The sequence below is a fragment of the Arachis ipaensis genome, chromosome B9, assembly GCF_059453495.1.
Source record: "Arachis ipaensis isolate K30076 ecotype BB chromosome B9, ASM5945349v1, whole genome shotgun sequence".
In the NCBI taxonomy this organism is placed as follows: Eukaryota; Viridiplantae; Streptophyta; class Magnoliopsida; order Fabales; family Fabaceae; genus Arachis; species Arachis ipaensis.
In genome coordinates this window covers 4,886,540-4,913,212 of record NC_142444.1, presented here as the reverse complement: position 1 = coordinate 4,913,212, position 26,673 = coordinate 4,886,540, and the positions used below count along the sequence as shown (strand labels likewise).

At 33.1% G+C, this 26,673-nt stretch overlaps 1 protein-coding gene, 1 long non-coding RNA gene and 1 other non-coding gene across 6 annotated transcripts; all 3 read left to right on the top strand.

The window, feature by feature from the left end:
* The first annotated feature begins 7,881 nt into the window (after nt 1-7,881).
* LOC148543576 (uncharacterized) lies at nt 7,882-9,071 on the top strand. The gene is made up of 2 exons (XR_015899833.1): nt 7,882-8,157; nt 8,616-9,071. It is a non-coding gene; the product is annotated as an uncharacterized LOC148543576 (long non-coding RNA).
* Nucleotides 9,072-13,202: 4,131 nt separating this feature from the next.
* On the top strand, nt 13,203-13,289 carry LOC148543575 (small nucleolar RNA snoR20a). The gene has a single exon (XR_015900934.1). It is a non-coding gene; the product is annotated as a small nucleolar RNA snoR20a (small nucleolar RNA).
* A 3,530-nt stretch (nt 13,290-16,819) lies between these two features.
* On the top strand, nt 16,820-19,803 carry LOC110262343 (Pentatricopeptide repeat (PPR) superfamily protein). Of its 4 annotated transcripts, none has more exons than XR_015899376.1 (4): nt 16,820-17,168; nt 17,430-18,878; nt 19,407-19,505; nt 19,666-19,803. XR_015899376.1 is itself a non-coding variant. In XM_021112584.2 (2 exons), the coding sequence occupies exon 2, from the start codon at nt 17,452-17,454 to the stop codon at nt 18,790-18,792; it is 1,341 nt and encodes a 446-aa protein (XP_020968243.1). In that variant the 5' UTR covers nt 16,820-17,168; nt 17,430-17,451; the 3' UTR covers nt 18,793-19,055. The 4 variants fall into 4 exon arrangements, 1 of the variants encoding a protein (XP_020968243.1); XR_015899378.1 differs by having other exon boundaries at nt 17,036-17,168; nt 17,434-18,878; XM_021112584.2 differs by lacking the exons at nt 19,407-19,505; nt 19,666-19,803 and having other exon boundaries at nt 17,430-19,055.
* Nucleotides 19,804-26,673: the final 6,870 nt, after the last annotated feature.

The window sequence follows — 26,673 nt, the reverse complement described above, 5'->3', positions numbered from 1 at the left end:
CAATGGGAAAAAAACTTTAGTGAAGGAAAAAGAGTACAAAATCCTTTGTGATGAGAACTGCCTCATTAAAAACCTTGTCAAGAAAAACCCAATGGGAAAAAAAAACTTGACCAAGGGAAAAAGAGTACAGTCTCCCCCTCTTGCTGACATCATTTAATGTCTCGAAATCGGCGCATCCCAATCTTATGTACCAATCTTTCAAAGGAGGATTTTGGGAGTGACTTTGTAAATAAATCTGCCAGATTGTCACTTGAACGGATCTGTTGGACATCAATTGTCCCTTGATTTTGAAGGTCATGAGTGAAGAAGAATTTGGGAGAAATATGCTTTGTTCTATCACCTTTGATGTATCCACCCTTAAGTTGAGTAATGCATGCTGTATTATCTTCAAACAGGACAGTTGGAGCTATCTTATGATCAATCAGTCCACATGATGATAGAATATATTGAATCAGACTCCTCAGCCAAAAACACTCGCGACTAGCTTCATGAATCGCCAGTATTTCAGCATGATTAGAGGATGTTGCAGCAATCGTCTGTTTCGTGGACCTCCAAGATATAGCTGTACCACCATATGTGAACAGGTATCCTGTTTGAGATCTCCCTTTATGTGGATCAGACAAGTATCCAGCATCTGCATAGCCAACTAATTGTGACTTGGATCCATAGGAATAAAACAAACCCATATCAACCGTCCCATGAAGATATCGAAAGATTTGTTTGATTCCACTCCAATGTCTTCTGGTTGGAGAGGAACTATATCTTGCTAGTAAATTCACAGCAAATGATATGTCAGGTCGCGTATTATTAGCAAGATACATTAGCGCTCCAATGGCACTAAGATATGGTACTTCAGGACCAAGGATATCTTCATTTTCTTCTTTAGGACGGAATTGATCCTTTTTCACATCTAAAGATCTTACAATCATTGGGGTACTTAATGGATGTGACTTATCCATGTAAAATCTTTTCAAGATCTTTTCTGTATATGTTGTTTGATGAATAAAGATCCCACTTTTTATATGCTCGATCTGCAGGCCGAGACAAAACTTAGTCTTTCCAAGATCTTTCATCTCAAACTCTTCTTTTAGAGTTTTTATAATTGTTGGAATCTCTTCAGGAGTCCCAATGATATTTAAATCATCAACGTACACAGCAATTATAATGAATCCGGATGCAGATTTCTTTATGAAAACACACGGGCAGATATCATCATTCTTGAATCCGTTTTTGGCCAGATACTCAGTAAGACGATTATACCACATTCGTCCAGATTGCTTTAGACCATATAAAGATCTTTGCAATTTGACTGAGTATAACCCTTGCGAATATTCATTGGATGGTTTAGATATCTTTAGTCCTTCAGGGACTTTCATATAGATATCACGATCTAATGAGCCGTATAAATAAGCTGTTACCACATCCATTAAATGCATATGCAGTTTATGATATGCAGATAGGCTGACCAAATAACGCAAGGTTATCGCATCCACTACGGGGGAATACGTTTCTTCATAATCTATACCGGGCCTTTGTGAAAAACCTTGTGCCACAAGTCGGGCTTTGTAGCGCACAACTTCATTTTTCTCATTTCGTTTTCTCACAAATACCCATTTGTATCCAACAGGTTTTACATCTTCTGGTGTACGGACTACAGGTCCAAAGACTTCACGTTTTGCAAGTGAGTCTAATTCAGCCTTCATGGCTGCTTCCCATTTTGGCCAATCATTTCTTTGTCGACATTCTTCGACTGATCTTGGCTCAAGATCCTTACTTTCATGCATGATATCTAATGCCACATTATATGCAAATATTTCATTGACAATTGTCTTATTTCGGTCCAATTTCTCTCCTGTAAAGACATAATTTATCGAGATCTCGTCATTTTCACAATTTTCAGGTACCTGAACGTCTTCTGGCGTTATATCAGAATTTTGGACAACTGCAGGTGTCTTTACTATGTCTTTTTCAACAGGAATCGTATTTACCTCTTTTCTCTTTCGAGGATTTTTATCTTTGGAACCGACAGGCTTGCCACGCTTCTGGCGTGTATTTGCTTCAGTGGCAGTTTGTCCAACTGGGACATCAATTCGAATTGGGGCATTTTCCGCCCTGCCACGCTTCTGGCGTGAATTTGCTTCGGTGGCTACTTGTCCTACTGGGACATCAATTCGAATTGGGGCATTTTTCGCTGGTATATACGACTTGGTTATCCTCTTTGTATCGGAAAATGCATCAGGCAATTCATTTGCTATTCTTTGCAAATGTATAATCTTTTGAACTTCCAGTTCACATTGCCCTGATCGAGGATCTAAATGCATCAATGATGATGCATTCCAATTAAGTTCCTTTTCAGGAAACTTATTCTCTCCCCCTAATGTTGGAAATTTTGATTCATCAAAATGACAATCCGCAAACCGGGCTTTAAACACATCACCAGTTTGTATCTCAAGATACCTCACTATAGAGGGAGAGTCATATCCAACATATATCCCCAATTTTCTTTGGGGTCCCATTTTGGTGCGATTAGGTGGCGCAATGGGAACATATATCGCACACCCAAATATTCTTAAATGGGAAACATTTGGCTGCTGGCCAAAAGCTAATTGCATAGGAGAGAACTGATGGTAACTCGTTGGCCTCAAACGAATAAGTGCTGCAGCATGTAAAACTGCATGCCCCCAAACCGAGGTTGGGAGATTTGTTCTCATAAGCAAGGGTCTAGCAATTAATTGGAGACGCTTAATAAGTGATTTTGCTAACCCATTTTGTGTGTGAACATAAGCTACTGGATGTTCAACACTTATTCCATTAGCCATACAATAAGCATCAAAAGCTTGGGAAGTAAATTCACCAGCATTATCAAGACGAATTGCTTTAATTGGGTTTTCTGGAAATTGTGCTTTTAATCGAATAATTTGAGCCAGTAATCTCGCAAACGCCAGGTTGCGAGAAGATAATAAGCACACATGTGACCATCTCGAAGATGCGTCTATCAGGACCATAAAATATCTAAAAGATCCACATGGTGGATGAATAGGTCCACATATATCACCTTGAATCCTTTCTAGGAATTCAGGAGACTCAAATCCAATCTTTACTGGTGATGGCCTTAAAATTAACTTCCCTTGAGAACATGCAGCACAACAAAATTCACTAGTTTTAAGAATCTTCTGGTTCTTTAGTGAATGTCCATGAGAGTTTTCAATGATTCTCCTCATCATGGTTGTTCCCGGATGACCCAATCGGTCGTGCCAAGTTATGAACTCATTTGAGCTAGTAAACTTCTGGTTTACAGTGGCATGTGATTCAATTGTACTAATCTTGGTATAATACAACCCAGATGAAAGTGAGGGTAATTTTTCTAATATAACTTTCTTATTTGAATCATGAGTTGTTATACATAAATACTCATGATTTCCCTCATTCATCGCCTCAACATGATATCCATTTCGGCGAATATCTTTGAAACTCAACAAGTTTCTCAGAGACTTGGTAGATAATAGTGCATTATTTATTATAAATTTTGTTCCTCCAGGAAACAAAATTATAGCTCTTCCGGAGCCTTCTATCACATTGCCTGAGTCAATAATAGTGTTAACATATTCCTCTTTTGGTACAAGATGGGTAAAATATATATCACTTTTGAGAATAGTGTGCGAACTTGCACTATCCGCAAGGCATACATCTTCATTACATATCCTTGCCATTCTCTTCAAAAACAAATAATAATAAAATGAGTAGTATGCACAGTTAAATTGAATACTTGATCAGAATTATTTTCTAAGAAACACTGTACATAAAATAATGTCATATACCAAAATTTTATTTTAAAATTTGACACAATTAATAATTTCAAAATTCATAAATATCAATATTTCATTATTTATGTACATCACATTTGAAACTTAAATACATAGAAAATAAAACTTTAACAATAAATTTTTTTTTACATTATTTATTTACATAGATACTTCACAATTTCACATATTAAACTATTCCATCATTGATCAAATGGCCAATATTTCCTTCAGGGTCCTCAAAGAAATCAGATACATCATAATAAGTGGTGGAGTTCTCAGCATCATTTGAAACAAAATTTGTTTCCTTTCCTTTGTCGTTCTTTTTCAAAGATGCCTGGTAAAGATCGACTAGGTGCCTTGGGGTACGACAGGTACGTGACCAATGGCCCTTTCCACCACAGCGGAAACACTTTTCCTCGGTTGATTTATTCTGCCCGATATTCTTTTCTTTGTCCCACTTCTGGTGAGATCCTCTCTTTTGAACATAATTCTTTTTCCTTCCATAATTTTTCTTGTTATTAAAAGCTTGCCATTTACCTCTTCTGGGGTAATGACTTGCCGCATTTACTTCAGGAAATGGGGCGGCGCCAGCTGGGCGCGCTTCATGATTTTTTAATAACAACTCATTGTTGCGTTCAGCAACAAGAAGGCAAGAAATTAACTCAGAATATTTTTTAAACCCTTTCTCTCGATACTGCTGCTGCAGGAGCACATTCGAGGCATGGAAGGTTGAGAAAGTTTTCTCCAACATATCATGATCAGTTATTTTTTCCCCACACAATTTCATTCGTGAGGTGATCCGAAACATTGCAGAATTATAGATTTAAAATCTTGTAAACGCAAATGCGTCCATTCATATCGGGCCTGAGGAAGTATCACCGTTTTCTGATGATTATACCTTTCTTCAAGGTCTTTCCAAAGATCTGCAGGATCTTTTAATGTAAGATATTCATTTTTCAATCCTTCGTCAAGATGATGACGGAGAAAAATCATGGCTTTAGCTTTATCCTTCTGGGATGCATTATTTTTAGCCTTAATGGTATCTCCAAGATCCATTGAATCAAGATGGATTTCAGCATCTAATATCCATGATAAATAATTGTTTCCAGATATATCAAGAGCATTGAATTCAAGATGAGAGAGCTTCGACATAATGAAAATTTGTTACCTGAGTCTTCCTAAAAATTTGATCAGAGTCTCGTGCTGATAACGTGTTGTGAAATAAAATATATATATAATAGAGATGTATAAATAGAAGACTATAGTATTAAAATAATTAGCCCAATAATAATTTATATATATATATAATAATATTATATGTTGTAATGTGTATATATATACAAAGATAGAAAGGAGTATTAAAAATAAAGAGAGAGAGAATCGCATTTGTTTATTGATACAATCTCAATATAATAAAGATGATTAATATTGCTATTAATATTATATGTAAAGAGTAATAGAAAATAGAATTTAAAATACTTATAAAATAAAAGAAGAGAAAGAACTGTAGTAGAAATATAAAGAGAAGAGTATTTGATTGTAACATAAAGAGAGAGTATTTGATTTTATTATTGTTGTGTATATTCTCTTGCCTCAGATCATGCTTTTATAGGCAAAGAGAAGTTTACTTTTCAAACTACATTTATTTCTTTCATCCTAAGAACTTGTTCTCTTCAACGTAGAAAATGGGTTGCCCATTAAATGGACATCCATTCTTATCCTTTCCTAGTCACAACAATTTTGACCAACAGAACGAAAATAAAACGTAGAAATAATATAAATATTAAATAGGATGAACTAAAGTACTAAACATTAAAGCCTAATTTGATATTTAACACACGTTTTTGAAAAAATATTGCTCTGTTGACAAAAACGGGTTAGCTACCTAAACCTAAAGATACTCTTAATTTAGAATCTATATATAAGATTAGACTATATATATATGTGTGTCTTAATTTAAATCTTATGGCAATAAATTTTGAGGACCCAACCAATGCATCATCGGTCATCCAATGAATGACACAGCGAATTTCATATGTTTCCCCCCAACAAACCCATATAGCAATGGAAATATGGAATTATATTTGTTAGGAAAAAATCATGAAATTAAAAGAAGCCCAAAGTTGGTAAAAAAGAAAAAAAAATCTAATAAACTAACAATAATTTTTTTTTAGCTTCTCATTGTATCCTTTAATTCGAATCATTAATAAATTGTTGTATATACAAGACAAAATTTAAATTTTTAATATTTAATTAAACGAATTAGTGAACATTACGATCAACTAACCGAAGTTGATTTTAAACTAACAATAATTTAAGTAAACAAAAACATAATCAAAATATCAAATTCTTTTAGTGAGGAAGTTAATAAAATTAAAAAAAAAAAAGTTTTTGAATGTTAGGGCAAACATAAAAAATCAATTAGCCACCGTAGAATTTTCAACAATCTACCTGTCTAATCTGAGGTGCACAATAATGAACTTCTTCCACAGGAAAAAAGAACGTACTTATTACAATAAATTGTTAAGCCTTAACTAGAAATAATTCTAACGCTCACATTATATCCAACAGTAACTGTAATGCCAGGTGTATACGTTACTCTAGATTTTATTATTTCTGAAGTATTATTAATTAGAAGAAATAAATTCACAAATTGACGCGTTGAATTTTAGAGAACAAATTGATTCATGTGTGATTCACTGATTTTGAAAAGAGCCTTGGTAGACAGTCAATGAGATATTTGTATAATGTATACAATGGACTATTTATTTAATTTAATATAAGTTAAAAATAAAAATTACTCACAAAATAATAAATTTAAAAACTCTTATTCAGTTATTTTACATCAAAATTCAAATTTTAAATTTTCCAATTTCAAATTTTAAATTTTTAAAAAATTCAGTTAGTTATTTAAAAAAAAATAACCATTTGAAATCCTTCAATACTCTCTTCTTTTTCAACCGGCGGCCACCCCACCTTCATCAATAATCATCCCATTTCACCGTCGCTACTTGGCTTGCCACACGCCACTCACCTTTAATAAAAATAACCATCCACTTAAGGATAAAAATAATCATCCGCATACCTAATGAATTGAACATCTAAATATTTTAATTATATATAACTAAACTCAATCCAATCAAAATAATCATTTACATAAAAATAAAATAACCATCCGTATACCTACTAAAATGACCATCTTAAATTGACCATTAAAATAGAAGAAGAAGAATAATAAACAGAAGAAACTATTATTGTGGTGAAACATAATTTTGAAGGACTAGTCATGACAAAAGCGGCACTGTTGTGAATGGCTCAAATCATGAAAGAAGCTAACCATGCTTGGATTCGAAAAAGAAGAGTATGGTAGTATCATCGGTGAGAAGAGACTTGAAGGAATGGGAGAAAGCGAAGGCGCATCGGAGGAGGTGAGGATGGTGTCGGGAAGAAGGCACACACCGGCTGCGACGGAGGCGCTAGACGTCCGGGTTACTGCGGTGCCATTAGTTCCACCCACACAATATGCGCGTCCTCCCTAGCGGTGGCCTGTGCGGCAACGGCGCCAGTCGGAACAGTGTCGGCGCGATTTCCGATGGCGGCTGGTGACTGTGGCGTTAGTGTACCGGCGAGACTCGATGAGAAAGACACAGAACACTCACAAACCGTATTGATAGAAAAATGTGAGAGAGGGAGGTTGTTTATTTGTTTCCAAAACCGACGGTAATCTTAATATTTGATTTAAATTTTAAATTGAAAACTATTTAAAATTAATTAGTTGTCTATAATTTAGTTTTAATTTCAAATTAACTTCATTATACATATTGTCATGGTTCTGAAAACCGGACCGGACCGGCCGGTTCAACCGGAAAAACCGGAAACCGATCACCTAGCCGGTCCGGGTAACGTAAAAAACCGACTGGCAAAAAACCGGTTGAAAAACCGGTTGAACCGGCGGTTAACCGGTGAACCGGAAGAACCATTCGGTTTTTTAGCGGTTTTTAGTTTGAAAACTAATATGCTAAACGACGTCGTTTTGGCTTTAAAAAAAAAAAAAAAAAAAAAAGAGAAAACGCGTAAATGGAAGGAAGCCCTAATAGCAATCAGTTTCCACTTTCCACTCTCCAGAGCTCGAAATCACCAGCACCCAGCCAAGCTCGAAATCACCCAAGCTCGAAATCACCAGCACCCAGCCACCCACAGCCATCAGTGAAGCCCACCGCCATCGCCATCGCCACCGCATCCCGCAGCCAGCCATCCACAGCAGCAACGATGTTGACCACCGCAACCACCACCGCGTCCTGCTTCTCGCCGAGCCCGCCTCCTCTGTCGTCCTCGCCGAGCGTCGCCTTCTGAGGTTCTGTGTTTGATTTTGTTTGCGATTTTGCCTTCATTAGTGAATTTGTTTTTGATTGCTTCATGATTTTTGTTTACTGCTTCTGATTTTTGTTTGCTGCTTCATGAATTTGATTTTCTTTGATTTTTTTTATTTAATTTCTGAGGTTATTTGTTCATCAGTGAATTGGGTTTTGATTGCTTCATGATTTTTGTTTGCTGCTTCTGATTTTTGTTTGCTGCTTCATGAGTTTGATTTTCTTTGAATGTTTTTGATTTATTTGCTGAGGTTATTTGTTCATCAGTGAATTGGGTTATTTGATGCTATAAATATCATATAAATGCTAATTCTGTATGATTCACAATTATATTATAATTATTGATAATTTTAGGATTAATGAGTTGTGCACTTGTGCTCTCGAATTTATTGAAATAGGTTGAACATACAAAATGAATGAGGGGTTCTGTAATGAGTTGCAGGTATTGGTGGCTCTTCAAGCGGCGCTGACCGTTATTGGTAACTTCACAATGTGCATTGCTGCTTACAGGATATACAAATCGTCCAGCGAAGGCTCCAAGAATTTTTGAATGAAAAAGTATGTGTATATATACTTTGAATGGATGTCCTACTCTTCTCTTGTGTTGATTCTGATTGCTAAACTATATCTTCCATGAACATGCTGATCATTTACCAAAATATGTTGTTAGACAACTATAGAATAGTCCCATAGGCAAAGGCATAGGGTTCACATGATTACTTGAACTCTTTTCATTACATTGAAAAATAAAGCTTTTCAAAGCTACAAGTTTGTTCAGTTTAAGAATCAAAACACAGTACCTTATTACTTGTGAAAGTATTTTAGTAAAGATTTTGCCAAGGTATTAGTTAAGAATTGTAAATAGAAAATACTCAATAATAATCATTACATTTGAAAATTTCAACATATATTTTACATCTCTAAGATCAGCTTTGTGTGTGTTTAGATAAACTACAACTTACTAGGGTAGTGGCTGGGGTAAGCTTTTGTAGAACTCATTCGAAATAAACTTTATTGGAGAAATGTAAAGCATGTGTTATATATTGAAGCAAATGGCATTTGCATGCAGCCTTCCACGAGATCAAGTAAGCAGAGAAGTCCCCTCCAAAATGGTTTGAAGATGTGGTCCATTTCTTTCATAATTCACATGTCATTTTTCTTTTCAAGTAAAGAAAAGCCATCCCATCTTGTCTACCCTCTAAAAAATCCATGCCACCCCATAAAGATAATGAAAGCATTCATAATGGCTCATCAGTCACAAGTCAAAGTGTCAAACTTTGATCATCCACATGGACCTAAACTTTGATGTTTGAAGTTGTTTGTGAACCTCTAATATTAAGTAATGAATAATTTATTACGTGAAATTTTAAATTTTGTTAAGTTAGAAATTATTGAATTTATATATTTAAAATTATTTTTAAGTTTTTTAATAATTTTATTTAATATTTAATTAAACCGGTTGAACCCCGGTTGAACCCCGGTCGAACCAGTGAACCATTGAACCAGTGACCTCACCGGTTTATTGACCGGTCCGGTTCTCGCAACCTTGCATATTGTATAAAATATACATTGTCTCCTCATACTTTTCCTTTTTAAAAACTTTAAATTTATTACAGAATGAAATCAAAATCTTTTAAATTTTACTAGATTAAAACTCAGTAAAAGAAAAAAACTTTAAAAAAACCAAAATAGAAAAACCAATATTTTATATACCAAAGACTTATATTTATACCTAATTAGAGAATAGGTAGAACGATTTCTTTCAACTTCATTGCCACCTTTTGGAAAAAAAAAGAACCAAGAAGCGTGGTTGGTTAATTGGAATTCAGAAAAACCCACATTGTTTTCGCTTTTTCTTGTGTTTCAAATGTCAAACATACAGTTTTCAAAAGTGAAAATTAAAACATATGAGTTGTTAAGGAACAAACAATTAATTCATCACTGTCAATCTCTTTCCCCACCTAAATAACCAAGAAATAATAATGGACTTTCAAAATAATTCTTTGTATATATAGGGTAACGTTTGAACATGCATTAACTAACTTCTTGCCCATTTTACGCAATGATCCATGGTTTATTTAATTTGATGATGTGGCACTTGTTTACCTATTCATGGTGGGTAATGTTTATTAATTATTATGAAGTATTAATGCTGAACTTTTTGGCACTAACTTAACACGCAAAACTATATTCTATTTCTAGCCCATGGCGCTTTCTCAATTCTCATGCATATTTGGCGCCAAGAACAAAATAGACTTTAGGGTAACACATAATCTAAGGAGTAGGTGTAGCAGAAAAATGAATCCTCTCTATTTTTTTTAATACTTGAGAGAATAAAGTGTGATTTTTTACCTTTAATTTTATAAGTGAGACAACAAATAAATATAAAAGAGAAAGAGCAATAATGAAGGATGAGATTAAACATTGGACACCATCCAATTTTTTTTTCTATTAGAGATGATCCACTCCCATGTAGCGGTGCCAATAAGTAGAGTAGGATATGATTTAGATTTAATTCTAACTTTATTTGTGAATTGAGATTTTTATATAGGTGGATACTACCATGAAAATTTTATAATTGTCTTCATATGAAAATATTTTCTTTTAATCTTTGGATGATGGATTGCATGGTTAGATTTTGATATGTTCTAAAAGTGTTGTCTTTGTTTAAAGTATGGCTAAATAAATAAGTTACATTTTTTAACAAAGCATCTTCATGAAAAGATATTTTTGCCATCTTCATTTGAGTAGTTTCCTTTTATATAAACTTAACTCTAACTTATTCATGGGTTGAGAATATTTCAATCCTAACTTTATCTATTATTAACCTGTGAGTACTCGATCCTATTAGTGGGTTACCAAAAAGTTGCAACATTATTATATATATAACTTGATAATAATTTAAAATAGAATTGATTTTTATGTAAAAAAAAATATTAAATTATTAATTAATGACCTTTTCTTAATAATTAAGAATCTTTTACATTTAGTGAGAAGTTTTTTATTTAACATCTATTTAAAATATATTTTTATATAAGTATATAATATATACATATATAAGATATAAGTTGGTCAAATAGAATTGAAACTCAACCTGCACCATATCTTACCTGCAACTAGATTAAATTGGATTGGATACCTGTGGATAAAGTGTGTGGATAAGGTGCATGTTACTATCCCTAAATAAGTGTGACGTGCTATAAAAATTTGTCAAATAAAAAATATTATATATACATAAAAATTAATTATTATACATATTTATATATTATTTAATTTATTTTTAATATATATGTTTTTGGTGATTTTTTTTTGGTGACTTTATTTTTAATATATATATTTATATTAATAATTGATCTAATAATTATTTTTTATCTTTACGTAACATTATTGATGTTAGATAGAAATTTTATTTAGCAATTTTGAAACCTCATCAATGGTTGGTGTGGCAAAAATCTTTGTGGAGATGACTTTGCAATTGTCGGAAATTCGGAATAATTGCCACAAATTTTATTTGAAAGCAACATGTTATTTTTTTCCCCTTAAAAAAACGGTGTCGCTTCATAACGCTACATTTTGGAGTAATTTAACGGTGTCGCTTCATAACGCTACATTTTGGAGTAATTTTTTGGATCCCGCTAGGAAGACAATGAATTATTTGTACAATGTGTATAATAGGACTATTGAGTTATAAAATGAACATCCCCCATACTATCTAGAATCGAACTCTTGACCTTTCGGATCTAGCGTTCTAATACCATATTATGATACCACTCATCCCAAAAGCTTCAACTAATCAAAAAATGTAGCACTAATGATTATATCTCTAATACTCCCTAAACTTTCATTGTACACATTGTATAAATATTCCATTGACTTCTCATACTTTCCCTAATTTTTTTATCTTCAAAAATGTGTTTGCGTTGTTTTTAAATCGCTACAATTTGCGATGCTATATTGAAAAACAAATTATGACAACAAAGTCAACAACCTCTAGTGCTAATTTTTTCCCTTCGTTGATTCATGCAACAATTTTGAACATCACTGTTCTGTGTTCTCTCAGTGCGTACATAAGATAGAATTTATTTTTTTGATACTTATTTAAATAAACGAGTGAGTTAATTATTTAACTAATTAAAATTGGTTTCACACAAAATAATTTAAAAGTATATCATATGCTTCAAATAGCTTGTAGTTTGGGAAAATGAAAATATCAACATACATTACACTACAATGTATCTTCTATCAAATTAATAATGTTGCCAACTTAGCATTCACCTTATGAATATATACTCATCATTTGGTCTAAAAATGATATTGCATCGAAGGGCGGAGTTTGGTCACACATAAGGAGGGGCTAAAAATAATTAATTTGACAATAAAATAACATTAGAATAAAAAATTTAAGAGATTACATTAAAACTTATATAAAACAATTAAAATTTAGGGGATCATGGTCTCCCTTGGTTACTATGAGGCTATGCCTCTGCTTGCATGTTGCATCTCTTCTGTCTTTTTTATTTTTTATTTTTTAATGTTTATCAAAAGAATTTATTTTAATTATTTTTAAAATTTCCTATTCAAATTTATTCTTTTAATATATCTATCATGCTCACAATTTTTAATAGATTAACAAAAGATTTGAACCACTTAAATTTATCATAGTATCTATAAAATTATTATTACTATTATAGATTTTTGGCTTTTTTGTTTAAATAAGTTTTAAAAAATATTAATTCACAGAATACGCATAGATAGAAAGTTGAAACAAAATACGCATGACCACTTCAGGAATAGTATACACAAAATAAAATTGCATTCCATTCCAGGACAGGCGCCAGCAAAATGGAACTGGCAGGATTGACTGCGCAGTTAACATGCTATTCCAGGTGAGGCAGACACGAATTAAACGACCTCAGGAGAGACAGATGCGAATTAGACGACCTCAGGGGAGGCAAACGCGAATTGGTCCAAGGCAGACGCGAATTTAATTTTCATTGAATTAAGCTAGCTAAGGATTGTTATTTCTATAGCCTATGATGCAATTGTATAATTCAGAAGTGCAATGTTATTGCATTTAATGTGTTGAAACATTTTTTGAACTAGGACGGTTTGAGGTTACAAAAATTGATTCACAACCTTAGGTTTATAATTTCTAATATTCTTCTTTTCAACTGAGATTTTTGGTTTATGTTGAACAACATTTTAATAACGGATTTATTGGTTTTGTGCTGTGGGTGATGAGAAATATAATCTTATAGTTATTCCTGGCTAATAATATAGTAGGTAATGAAAACAATTAAGGTAGTGTTTGGTGAAGAGACAGAGATTAAAAGACTGAGATTGAGAGACAAAGACGGAAAGACTGAGACTGAGAGACAGAGACTAAGAGACAATAATTGAAATAAATCTCAGTATTCTGTTTGGTGCAAAATGGGAGACAAGAATTGAAACAAGAATGAAACTCTAATTTAATTTACACAAAGGGTAAAATTGGAATTAATTAATTGAAATGAGAGTATTTTAGGTATAAAATGTTATTAAAGTTTCAGTCTCCATCTCTAAAAATTTCAGTCCCCTGTGTCCCTACTTTTTGGAGGTACTAAAATACTGAAATTTTAGAGACAGAGACAGAAATTTTAGTACCAGTCTCTGAACTAACAAACACGATACTGAGTCTCAGTCTCTGTCTCAATACCTCAAAACAAACGCTACCTAAGAGACAAGAGACTGAAATAAATTTCTGTATTCTGTTTGGTGTAAAATGAAAGATAGAAATTAAAACAAAATAAAGCTCTAGTTTAATTTGCACAAAAGGTAAAATTGGAATTAATTAATTGAAATCAGAATATTTTAGGTATAAAATGTTATTTATTGTTTCAATCTTTGTTTCTAAAAATTTCAGTCCTTTGTGTCCCCATTTTTTGGAGGTACTGAAATACTGAAATTTTAGAGATAAAAACAGAAATTTTAGTACGAGTTTCTGAACCAACAAACATGATACTGAGTCCCAGTCTTCCAATTTTTGTCTCAATACCTTAAAATAAACGCTATCTTAAGTACTTTAGTTGAGGTATGGCTTATGATTCATTAGTATTTTATTTTGTGTTTTGTACTTTACTGTTTTACATTATTTTTAACAAAATAATCATAATAATAACGATGATGATGATGATTTAATTAAAGTTTTATGACCTTTAATTTTTGTACTTAAGTTAGATTAAAAAATCATTTTTAGCCAAATTCTTTTGTGTTGCAGCTATTATATTTGTTAGAGCATTTTTACAGGTATGGTCAGTAAAATCTATTGGAACAAGATTATTGAATGCATTGTGCCGAACCTCAAATTGAAGCCAAGTAAAAGATTATGTTGTTTCTACCTGATAGATATTACATATTAGCTAATGGGTACGCCCTCAGTCGTGTAAGAAAAAGAACTTTGTTAAAGATAAGTGTAAAGAAATTGCATAGATTGTTTATGGAAAGGATTCTGCTAGGGAGATAATGGATTATTTGTAGTACAATGGGTTATTGAGTTACAAAATGAATATCTTTTGTACTATCTAAAATAACTATTCAAATACTAGGGATAATAAATATCTTTCCAAAAGATTAAACTAATTTTGGGGTTCACCCAGGATCAAACTTTTAACTTTTCGGATCTAGCGCTCTAATACCATGTCATAATACTACTTATCACAAAAGTATCAACTGATGGAAAAAAGTAGCACTAATGGTTATATTTCTAATACTCCATAAACCTCCATTGTACGCATTGTATAAATATTTCATTGGCTCCTCATACTTTTTTGTATGGAAAAGACAATTTCGTGTGTGCCCTACTTGAAATTTCCATTTTGTGTTAGCATACCCAGCTTGAAAGGAGACCTCTGACAAATTCCATTTCGCATTCATCCAGCCTGCTTTGGAAGCTTTATTTCATGGGTAATGTAGATGAATTGAAAGCTTCATTTTGTTGTCACCTTTTTTTAGAATGGAGTGCAATTTTATTTTGTGTGTACTGTTATTGAGATAGCTATACGCATTTTGTTCCAAATTTCCATTCATAAGCATTATAAAAATTAATCATTTTTTTATACTTATTTAAATAAAAAAACCTAAATTTTTTACATTTAATTTTTCTTTCTTTACCATTTCAAGTACAAAATAATATTAAAAGTTTGTGTTCTATTCTTGAATGAAAAGATAAATTTTCTGTAATATGTAAGATATTTTAACTGTCGCAAACTATTAATTTTTTTTTGTTTGTGTCTAAATTCCTTCGCAAATTTTTGCAGCCAAATAACTTTCTTACAAGATTGTGCAGATATCATCCATTAAATTTATACAGTAAATAGTGCAACAATAGATTAAACTTACAAAATTAGCTTATTGCACCTCCTACAAACGTAAACATATAACTAGCAGTAGACTTCTGTAGCCAAAATCTTTTGTAAATTTCAAATAAAATATAACATTGATAATAAATCTAAAACCTCCAAAACATAATGCATTGTCAGATATTACTTTGATGTATCTTAAGATTTTCTTAGTAACACTCTAAAAGTTTTTTTTTTTTTTTTCTTAATAGCACTAGAATACGTTTTGCAAATAACTTGTTTGAGATAGCCAAATATTCCTTTGTTTTCCGGTGAATTTACATATCTAAAACATGGTTATCTTTTGTCAATGCAAGTTCTTCATATTAAAGTCCTTAACTAATTGAGTTTACTTTTAAATTTATTTTAAGCATTTAAGATTCGATTATTTCAAAATAAAATGTGTTAATCACTTAATCTACTAACACAATCATAATATTATGTAATCATAAAAAAAAATTATAAATTAACATATAGAGCCTACACATACAAGTCTTTTTGGTTTACAAATCTTACAAGTTGGCACAAGTTTAATAAAACACACGCATTATACTCCCACATTCAAGAGTAAATAAACGCACGTATTTAACCACTTCCTGTTTCCAAAGCGCGCTACTCACCATGCATTATGAAGGACTCTTCTTCTTCTTCCTCCATGAAAACGATTTTTTTGCCAAATTTGAAGATAATGAAACTTCAGAAATACACCAAAACGATTACAGAAATACACCAAAACAGTTACAAAAATACATCCAAAGGATTACAAAACTACACCCAAAGGATTTAAGAAATACACCCAAAATTCGTTGAAGTACACTAAATGAAAAAGAAGAAGAGGAAGAGGAAGAAGAACGTGTAGCAAGAAGAAGAAGAAGGAGAAAGAGAAGGCAAGAAACGAAAGAAAAGAAGAAGAAGAGGAAGAGGAAGAAGAACATGCAACAAGAAGAAGAAGAAGGAGAAAGAGAAGGCAAGAAACGAAAGAAAAGAAGAAGAAGATGAAGAGGAAGAGGAAGAAGAACGGTTGGAAGCGCGTTAATATGAATGACTTGTAAAGACTTGTATAAAAAAACATTTGTATGTGAAGAATTATTCTAACATATAATCTACAAATAACTGATCTATTAAAATGGATTTTACAATACTTTTTAAAATATTATTTGCTAAATTATTTCCTATTACAAAAGGCACACAGAGAGTAATAAGATTAAAATAAACAGTACCCACATAATTTAATTTATTATAAAATAAAATGCATACTACAATTTAAAATAAACAAAGTTCATTTAATTAGTCCAAAACAAATAAATGAGGAAAATAAAAAGCTGCATTCGATCCTACGATTCTGCAGGCTGCTGAGCTGCTCCGATCCCTCCGTCGCGATTCTGCCGCGTCCAACGGGGGCGGCCCGATTGTTGTGGTTTCGGCCCAATTATACTGACCCGACCCGTTCGAAACACCCAATTCACGAATGTGAGGACACTGGATTAGGGTTTCGACCAAGCTTCAGTGACCGATTTTTCTCTGGTCCTCTCCCCTTTTCTGCTTGAGCTCTCGTGAGTCTCTCTTCTAACCAGCAAGCTCCGCGCCTTTAACAGCCGCCGCCTCCGCCGCTTCTCCAGGTTATCTTTCTTTCTCTCTCTCTCTCTCACATCCCGGTGTGTCGATTATTCCTATGATTCTGATGTTTAATTTTCGTTGTCGATTTCCTAGTAATTACTATTGCATTAACCGTCATTTGTAAGTTCTCTCTGTTTTTGGTGTATGATTGGTAATGTTTCATTGAAAAGCTGAGTGTAAATAGGGGGTTTGATTTAGCTGAGTGTAAAGGAGGAACATCATCCGTTTAATGAATCTCATAGATTAAGCTGTGTTTGATTTAGCTAGCACCGAAGAAGAGAAGCAATGCATTCACTCTTCTCAAGCAAAAGCGCCATTCGACTTCAACACTCTTCATTTCATCGTATCAGTAGCTTCTTCTTCCTTAAGTTTCATTCCGATGATTCCATTCAATTGGATGAAGCTACGGTTCGGGAAACCCTTGTGTCCTTCAATAACGATTGGAAGAAGGCCTTTGACTTCTTCAACTGGGTGGAGTCCCAACACCACTTCCCTCACTCCACCACCACCTATAACAACATCCTTGACATTCTCGCCAAGTACTTCGAGTTCGACCTCTGTTGGGACCTCATCCACCGCATGCGGTGGAACCCTCACTCCCAACCCGATCACACTACCTTCCGCCTCATGTTCCACCGCTATGCCTCTGCCCATGCCGTAAACGATGCCATTTCCACCTTTCATCGCCTCTCCCAGTTTAACCTCAAGGATCACACCTCCTTCTCCAACCTCATCGATGCCCTTTGCGACCACAAGCACGTCCTCGAAGCCCAAGACATCGTCCTCGGCAACAACAAGGACCTTCTCATTGATGATGGCTTCATCGATAGCGTTGGGAAAACCAAGATCTCCAACATGGTTCTTCGCGGGTGGTACAAGTTGGGTTGGTGGAGCAAGTGCCGTGAATTTTGGGAGGAGATGGACGCTAAAGGGGTCCACAAGGATCTTCACTCTTACTCCATATACATGGACATACTCTGCAAGAGTGGAAAGTCATGGAAGGCTGTGAAGCTCTACAAGAACCTGAAGAGCCAAAGGATCAAATTAGATGTGGTTGTTTACAACATAGTGATTCGTGCAATTGGTCTCTCCCAAGGTGTTGATTTCTCAATCAGGGTCTTCAATGAGATGAAGGAGTTGGGGATTAAGCCGACTGTGGTAACATACAACACTATAATGAGGCTCTTGTGTGATAGCTATAGGCATAAGGAGGCACTTGCATTGCTCAATGAAATGCGTAGGGATGACTGCTATCCCAACACAGTTTCATATCATTGTTTCTTTGCGACACTTGAGAAGCCTAAAGAGATGATTGGGTTGTTTGATAGAATGGTTGGGAGTGGGGTGAGGCCCAACATGGACACGTATGTGATGCTGATGAGGAAGTTTGCGAGATGGGGGTTTCTAAGGCTGGTGTTCATGGTGTGGGACAAGATGGAGCAGCTTGGGTGCAGCCCTGATGCATCTGCTTACAATGCTTTGATTGACGCTCTTGTCGAGAAGGGATTAATTGATATGGCAAGGAAGTATGATGAGGAGATGTTGGCTAAAGGGCTTTCCCCTAAGCCTAGGAAAGAGTTGGGAACAAAGCTTGTCATTCATCAAGAAGAAGAAGCTCAATGTTGATCAACACACAAAATACTTGTGTAGCAAGCATGACAATATGGCTGCATTTGTAACGAGGGAGGGTGGGACAAGACACTGTGATAGAGGTACTGAAGATATAGGTACTAGTGTGCTTTATTTTGAGATGCACATTGAGACAATGTATTACTCTCCCACTGTACCATCTCAGTGCTACAAAACATCTCTGTTTACTCCCGTGTCTTTGTATTTGTTTGAGACACTAATCAAAGATTGCCCAGTGGCATAATCAAAGGGTGCATGCAAAGATGTGTTAGCATGCAACGTAGAAATTAGGCTTGGTTTTGGATTTAAAGAATTCTCTTCTCATCTCGCACCATCCATCATCATCATCAGCATCATCCTTAACCTTATCCTCCTGCAAAACTTACCATTTGAGGTTCAATTCATATATGTCCCTTTTAGTTACTGCTACTGCCCATTAGTTTACTTTCCCGTTGGAATCATACCTGTTTCTTTCTTATGATCGGAACTTTGCGGGTGTTTGTAGCAATCTCTTCATTTAACCTTGAATTCTTATAATGCATGACACTCCTATATGGTTTGTCTGTAGTCTGTTTTGATTTACGTATTGTAGTTTTGGTACCTTATTTCAGTTTGAGAAGCAACTCTTCAATCATCACCGCAGTGATGGACACAAGTAACTGGAGGGATGAACTGCAGCCTGCTTTCCGCCAACGCTTTTTCAACAATATGTAAGTCTAGGGGTTTGTTTTCATTTTCAAAGTTACAATGTTCTGTTTCTTCTCTTCAACTCTCCCAACTATCTTGGCCTCTGCAAGATCAGAGCTGCAATCGTGCTGCTGATCATGGTTTCGGATTAAGGTTTAGCACAACATTGTCACTGTTTTGCAGGATCCGCAATTGCATTGTTGAACACAATTTAGTCAGATGCATTTTCATGGCATTGTTTTCAATCTTTTGTAATAGCATTTCACAATAGAATCATTACCATGATTTAAAACCAGGCTCTGAATGCTGTTGTTACTTGGCTGTACTTCTTTGTGCTCTGTCTATCAGGAAGGTAAATTTAGCCTTTGTACCAAATAATAATGTGCAGCTTGCGTATATTGAGAAAGATGGAGGGTCTTAGGCATCTTGGGTAATGTCTATTGTTCTCGTTCCTCAACTGCTGGGTGACTTCTTTTAGCCTTTTTCTTTTTCATTTCACAGATTGCATAACTTACAGTTAGGTCATCCTCCTGAGAGTTTTGATGAAATCCTTGAATTTCACAAAATTGCTCATAGTATTGAGCAGAAAAGTTATGCTGGTGCTACAAGCCAGGTAGGCCCAAAATCTGGAGATTCATTCTTATAATGACTATCTATGATCACCTGCCATTATAGAATAATGACTGAACATGTAATATGGTTGCCGTTTTTTATTCCCATTTTTTGCTTTTGTGCTAATTTCTTTATGAATTCTTATCTTTATTTTCAGGCTGAGTATGTTATGCAAATAGCTCGCAAGATGCTTTTGTTGGAAAGTAAGTTTCTGAACACTGCTGTCAACTTCTTGTATCACTAGCCCATTTTAGGTTTTGGAGTTATTTTATAGTTGAATTTTCTAGCTGTATTGCTATTATATAATACATGTTGCACATGTGGTGTACCCGTGTTGACCATCAACTATATTTTTCACAGATTTTGATGGGTATTTTAAATATTGTTCAATTGTGCATAGGTTAATTTACTAAACAGTGAATGGCTACCTTCATGTCCATGGCAAATGCATGATTCTGTTGATTATCTGAATACTGTTGTTCTATGCACATGTTTCTGGTGCATTAACAATGTTTTTGTTTTCTGTTTTGTTTATTTCCGTCTGGAATGAATTACATGTTGTATCATTTATACCTCAGATAATATAAATTTACTAATACCAATAATTGGAGCCTGCTGATGTTGGTCATCCCTTTTCAGAAGCAAGAGAAAGAGAATGGAGAGATTACTTTTGCCCTGATTCCCGACAAAGAATTGTCTACAAAATGTAATTTTCTTCCTTTGTTGTACTTGGTGATCTGAGATCCTGAATATATATATATATATATATATATTTTTGGCTGCATTTGCACATCAAAAAGAAAAATTAGTCATAAACTATATTTCCATGAGATTTGTCATGTGTAACTAATTTGATCACAGAGCATGCTTTTAAGCTATACTTTAGGATAAGATTAGGCATTTGGCTTCTGTTAGGTCTTAAAGCACTCCATTGTTCAAATGATTTGTCCATTATTATTTTAATGTTTACAGTTTGGGTAGCTTGCTACATAAATTTATTCTCTTCGTTGTGTGCTTCTTCTTTTCTTCTGATTGTTAGGAGGATTTATTTGTTAGAGATATAACCATTAATGTTTTGTTTTCCCATCAGCTTAAGCTTTTGGGATGAGTGGTTTTATGACTTGGTATTAGAGCTCGATGTCTGAAAGGTCAAGAGTTCGATCCTTGGTGAACCCTAAAAGTCAAAAATAGCATAAGGCAACTAAAGGAGAAAAGAAGGCCTATGCAAAAATTAAAAAAAACCCAAAAGAGGCTCTTGTTTTAGGGGGAGTGTTAGAGATATAACCATTAATGTTACCTTTTTCTATCCGCTTAAGTTTTTGGGTTTAATGGTTTCATGACATTATTACTTTCCATTCCCTTCGATTTTTTCTTCTCTTTGCCTGAATAGATGTCTTATAGCAAAAACTGTATCATCAATAATAACCTATATAAAATTCTATTCTGATAGATCATAAAATATAATTACCTCTTTGAGTTTTGACATACCAACATTCTATGTTTAGTAACCATTTACAAATTCTAGAGGGTAACAATTTAAACAATTTATTCATTATCTGTGTGTGAGCTTTAGCAAGCTAGTGTTGCTCATAGTCTATAGCGGAGAAGCATGTTTCTTGATTTTTGATAATCATATTCTCTCATTTGTGGATATTAAAATATCAGTCACTTGGATGTTCTAACTATTAGGCTACTATGATTATTTTGTAGAATGAAACTGTTAAAGAGACATCTTGATGTGACTGATCCAGAGGGATCACAAGAACTTTGGAGGATTGCTGAAAGGCTTGAGGAGAAGATCTTTTCTAAAGCAGACACCGAGGTATATTTACTTATAATGATGGCCTCAGTTGCCAGTTTTCATATGTGGATTATCTATGTAAAATTGCAAACACGGATATGGATGATGGAAGGATTGATTGGATGTGATATCCCCTTATTTCAGACTGATTATCTTAGGAAAATAACTATAAAAATGCATAAAATGGAGAATACACCCCGGAGAAGCCATTGACAACCATGAAATCAGCTTGATCTTTACAATGAACTTGTCAATCCAGGTAATTAAGTTCCTTGGCCTGTAATAGCAACTTGCTTAAATCTCCCAATCTTGGTCTTTTTGTAATTAACTTGGTATATTCTGAGACTCTCATTTGTTTCCAGTTTTCTTGTCTAAGCTCGTCAGAAGACAAACATTCTTATTGCTTGAAAAAACATTAATATTTCTTGTTTTTCCATCACTAGTTCATACAAACCCGACGTAGCATAGAAGCAGAGGTAGAAGATTCCAGTAGATGACTATCCAATGCGCCAGCGGTTGAAGCAATTGTCAGTTATAATGGTTAAAACTTTCAGTGTTGTAACTGGTTCAACTAAAATTGCAGAACTGTTTTGGACACCTCCTGTTAGATTGGTAGTTTGGTCATACTAACTTTTGTAAAGAGCCGTTGACTGTTGTGTTTAGACTTCCAGTTCATGATACCAAATAGTTGGTCCTTTTTCTGAAGTGTTTCTGATTTTAGATCATGAATAAGGTTTGGGATGCAGCAGCGTCTAGTATCCAAAAACACGTGGATTTCCAACAAAAGTGAAATGCAACCAACATCTAAATGGAAGAAAAGAACATAAACTAATGCATAAAAGTCACTAATCGAATTAAGTGTATTGAATTTCAATACCCTAATAGATAATCTGAACATAGTCATGAATATTGGGCTATCGAAGATGGAAGAAAAGAACGACGAGAAATTATTTTTCACTCATTTCCTTAGTTATTATAATAATAAACACTTTCGATAATAAAGTATTGTATGTCGGGAAATTATTTAATTTTTTAATTTGTTTGTAGACAATACATATATTAATTATAATCACAAACAGAAAAATTCTACATCTATGTAATTTTTTCATCCAAGCTATCCAAGTAACTTTGATCAGATGCACCTCCCTCAACTCCCTTGCGCGTTTGTTATACACGCGCTTTATATAATGTAAATCTTGTTCTCTTCTCGCGTTTTCCTCCTTCTTTTTCTTCTTCAACCTAATAAAATTCGTTGTTCTTTTCTGTTCGCGTTTTTCTTTTCTGCTCGCATTCTTCATTATTGATCAATATTGAATTTAACGTAATAAGCTCTGTCGTTCTTCTTCTTCGTTTTCTTCTTCGATTTACACTTCTTTATAGAAACAATGAATGATTCAAATTCAAATCAGTTGAATGAGGTTATTATGTTGAGACAGCTAGAAAATTATTGCTGCATGTTATCACAATAATCTTAAACACTGAATAAAGTAAAAGGAGGTCACCGAATCGAACAATGTTCATGTGGTCAATAAATGGTGATCAACTTTCAATCAACAAGAATAGTATTTCTCATCCTCTTCCTCTTCCTCCTCCTCCTCCTTCTTTTAAATTTGCGCACGTAGGTTCTTTTTCTGCTTCTGCTTCTTCACCAGCACCACCAACATTTTGCTCGGTTAAGTGGAGTTGCTCATTTTGATTCACTTGATTGTTAATGTATTCAGTTGAGTCATTGTGCATGTAGAAATATTTTTCTTACCGATTGAATGTTTATCACGTTTTATTCAGCACATGATTGGTGTTCGGTTTAGTGGTGTTGGTCATTTCAGTTCACCTGGTTGTTATGTGTTCAGTTGACTTCTTTTGCATGGAAAAATGCTATTCTTGATGATTGAATGTTTATGACGTTTTATTCAGCACATGAATGTTGCTCAGTTCCAGCGGAGTTGCTCATTTTGATTTACTTGATTGTTAGTGTGTTCAACTGAGTCTTTGTGCATGTAGAAATATTTTTCTTTGATGATTAAATGTTTATGACGTTTTATTCAGCACATGAATGATGTTCGGTTCAGTGGAGTTGACTATTTCGGTTCATTTCTGTTATGCACAATTTAAAACTCTTCTTCCTCACCTTCTACTGCTTCTTTACCAGAGAGAGAAAGAGGAAAAGACAAAAAATACAGCAGCAATAATAACAAAAGAATGAAGATAAGGAGAAAACACGTGAAAAAGAAGGAACGCGAAAAAGAAGGAGAAGAATGAGGAGGAGGAGGAAGACGAATCTCTGTTGCTGTTTTCGTTCGTTTCTGGTTGTTCCTTGCCAAATTTTCTCGCGATTCTTCTCCAGTAGTGGTTTTTGCAGAGAACGTACTGAAGTTTGAGTGATTTTGAGAGAGATTCGAAGAGAACGAGCAGCCAAATTTTCTCGCGATTCTTCTCCAGTAGTGGTTTTTGCAGAGAACATACTGAAGTTTGAGTGATTTTGAGAGAGATTCGAAGAGAATGAGCAGTTTTGTATTGAGGAAGAAGTAACGTTTTTTCATAATGAGCGTTAAGTAACGAATGTGCGTGACTCTATTTAGACTTGTGCCAACTTGGTTACATGGATGTCTAGCGCGCCCGAATAATAAATTATGTTATTTCAAATGTCACAAGAAAATTATGTTATTTCAAATTAAATGATTTATATAACGGTGATTTTATTTATTATTATAAATGCTGAATTGAATAAGTTATAATTATTAGAATAGTAAGAGACCCAATAGTGTTTTTCAAGTCCAATTTAATTTAATTTTGGAAATTGTTACGCCTCTATTTTAGTTTGTTTTGTTATTAAGGTTTGTTAGAAGATTTCATTTAGTTTTGATTTGCTCAGTAGTATTTTTAGGAATTTTAAATTTAAATCAAATCTGATTTAATCTAATGAAATCAAATCTGATTTAAATTAATTATCATATCTTTAGGATTTTAAAATTTAAATCAAATCTTATCTAATCCAATAAGATTAAATTTGATTTTTTTTGTGACTGATCAAATTTGATTTAAATTAGTTATCTTATCTTTAGGAGATTTAAATTAAATTATCTTATTTTATTTATTTTTTCTGCTAGTTTGTTAATTGTTAGGGACCTAATTAAACACATTTGGTGAGACAATTTAAAATTTTCAATTGCTTTATGCACGTTCCTTTTTAGTGTGATTAAATGAAGTAAGTGATTTGTTTCGCATAAAGAAAATTAAGGATCCGATACTAAGGTAATTGTGTGTGCTAGTTTCTTTCAATTTTCATCATTTTTATTGAGATGGTCATGTTCTTTGAAGGTTTATTAAGAAATCCCTTCCGATATCATAGGTTGCTAAAAAGTAAAAACAGATTTTTTAAAAGTCTAATAAAAAAATTCCTTATTTATCTTTTTATGTTTTCGCTGTGTCTTTAGAGTGTGCCTTTTTGTGTTATTCTTTTTTTTTTTTATCTTTCCGTTCTTTATTAAACTCCCTAAATCCTCTAATAACTTCTTATCATTTGTCCTCAGCAATTTTTTTTATAAGAAGAATTATAATTCAACTGTTTTAGAAATACAGTATTATAATATATATTGTTGGTGATTCAATAGAAATGATTTGAATTAATAAAAATTTTATTTTAACAGTATATGGTTAAAGTTACATATCTTTCACCAAATAAAAGTTCGATAAACAATTTATCTGAACCAATCAAATTACCGTGTTTCGGTTTAGCAGTAAGGTTGCTGCTTATAGTAACGAATTACATTTTGTAGATTTAGTTCTCCATAATTGTGAAGAACTGAAAATATATATATATATATGAAAAAACAATATTGAATGAAAAGCTTAAGAAAAATGTAGTATTGTAGATTTGTAGTATTACGTTAAGAAAATTTTTTGGAGTGAGTAATTTTTAGTATTTTGGTCATTATTTGATCAGTATAAATATTAAATTATTATTTTATTAATTTATGTATATGAATTTTGAAAAAATATGGGTGCAAATCATATTAATATATGAGTATAAATTGTATTGATTGATGTGTACAAAATTTTAATAAATATATGTATAAATTATATATTTTTTGTGTATAAAATATTTATAATTATGGATAAAAATTATTGTTGATTAAATACTAATAAAAAATAATAATATTTATTGATCATATAATATTACTCTTGTATTAATATGAAAAAATCAAAAGTATTAATGTCGATAGTCATTTTTTGACACGGTGTTAATTAACATTATTTAAAAGTTGAGAGTTCTGCATATTCTTCCAAATTCAGTCAAATTTATTTATTTATTTTTACATTTTAAAGGTGAGTTTTGTAGAGTTCGATGGAGGAGTACTTGAAATTTTTAAGAGTACATAGTTCATACAAACGATAAAAAATAGTAGCTACATATATTTGTACGCAAATTTTTTAGGTAGACAATTATTTTTGTAAACAATATGAATAATGTAAATTTTAACATTAGCATAATCATCTGTATACATAGTGAATTAAACATCCAGTTATTGTGTATGAGTAAATCGAATCAAAAGAAATAACCATCTAATTAAAAATAATAAATATAATAATCTACATATATATTGAATTGAACATCGAACATATTCATTATTCATATTGTTTAATATTCTCATTGTCTACTTTTATTTTTTTATTTGTATATATATATATATATATTATATTTGGTTGACTTTTAATAACAAATAATACCATTGATAGGTTAATATTTTGTGTTCCATAAAATAAGTTTATATACTTTT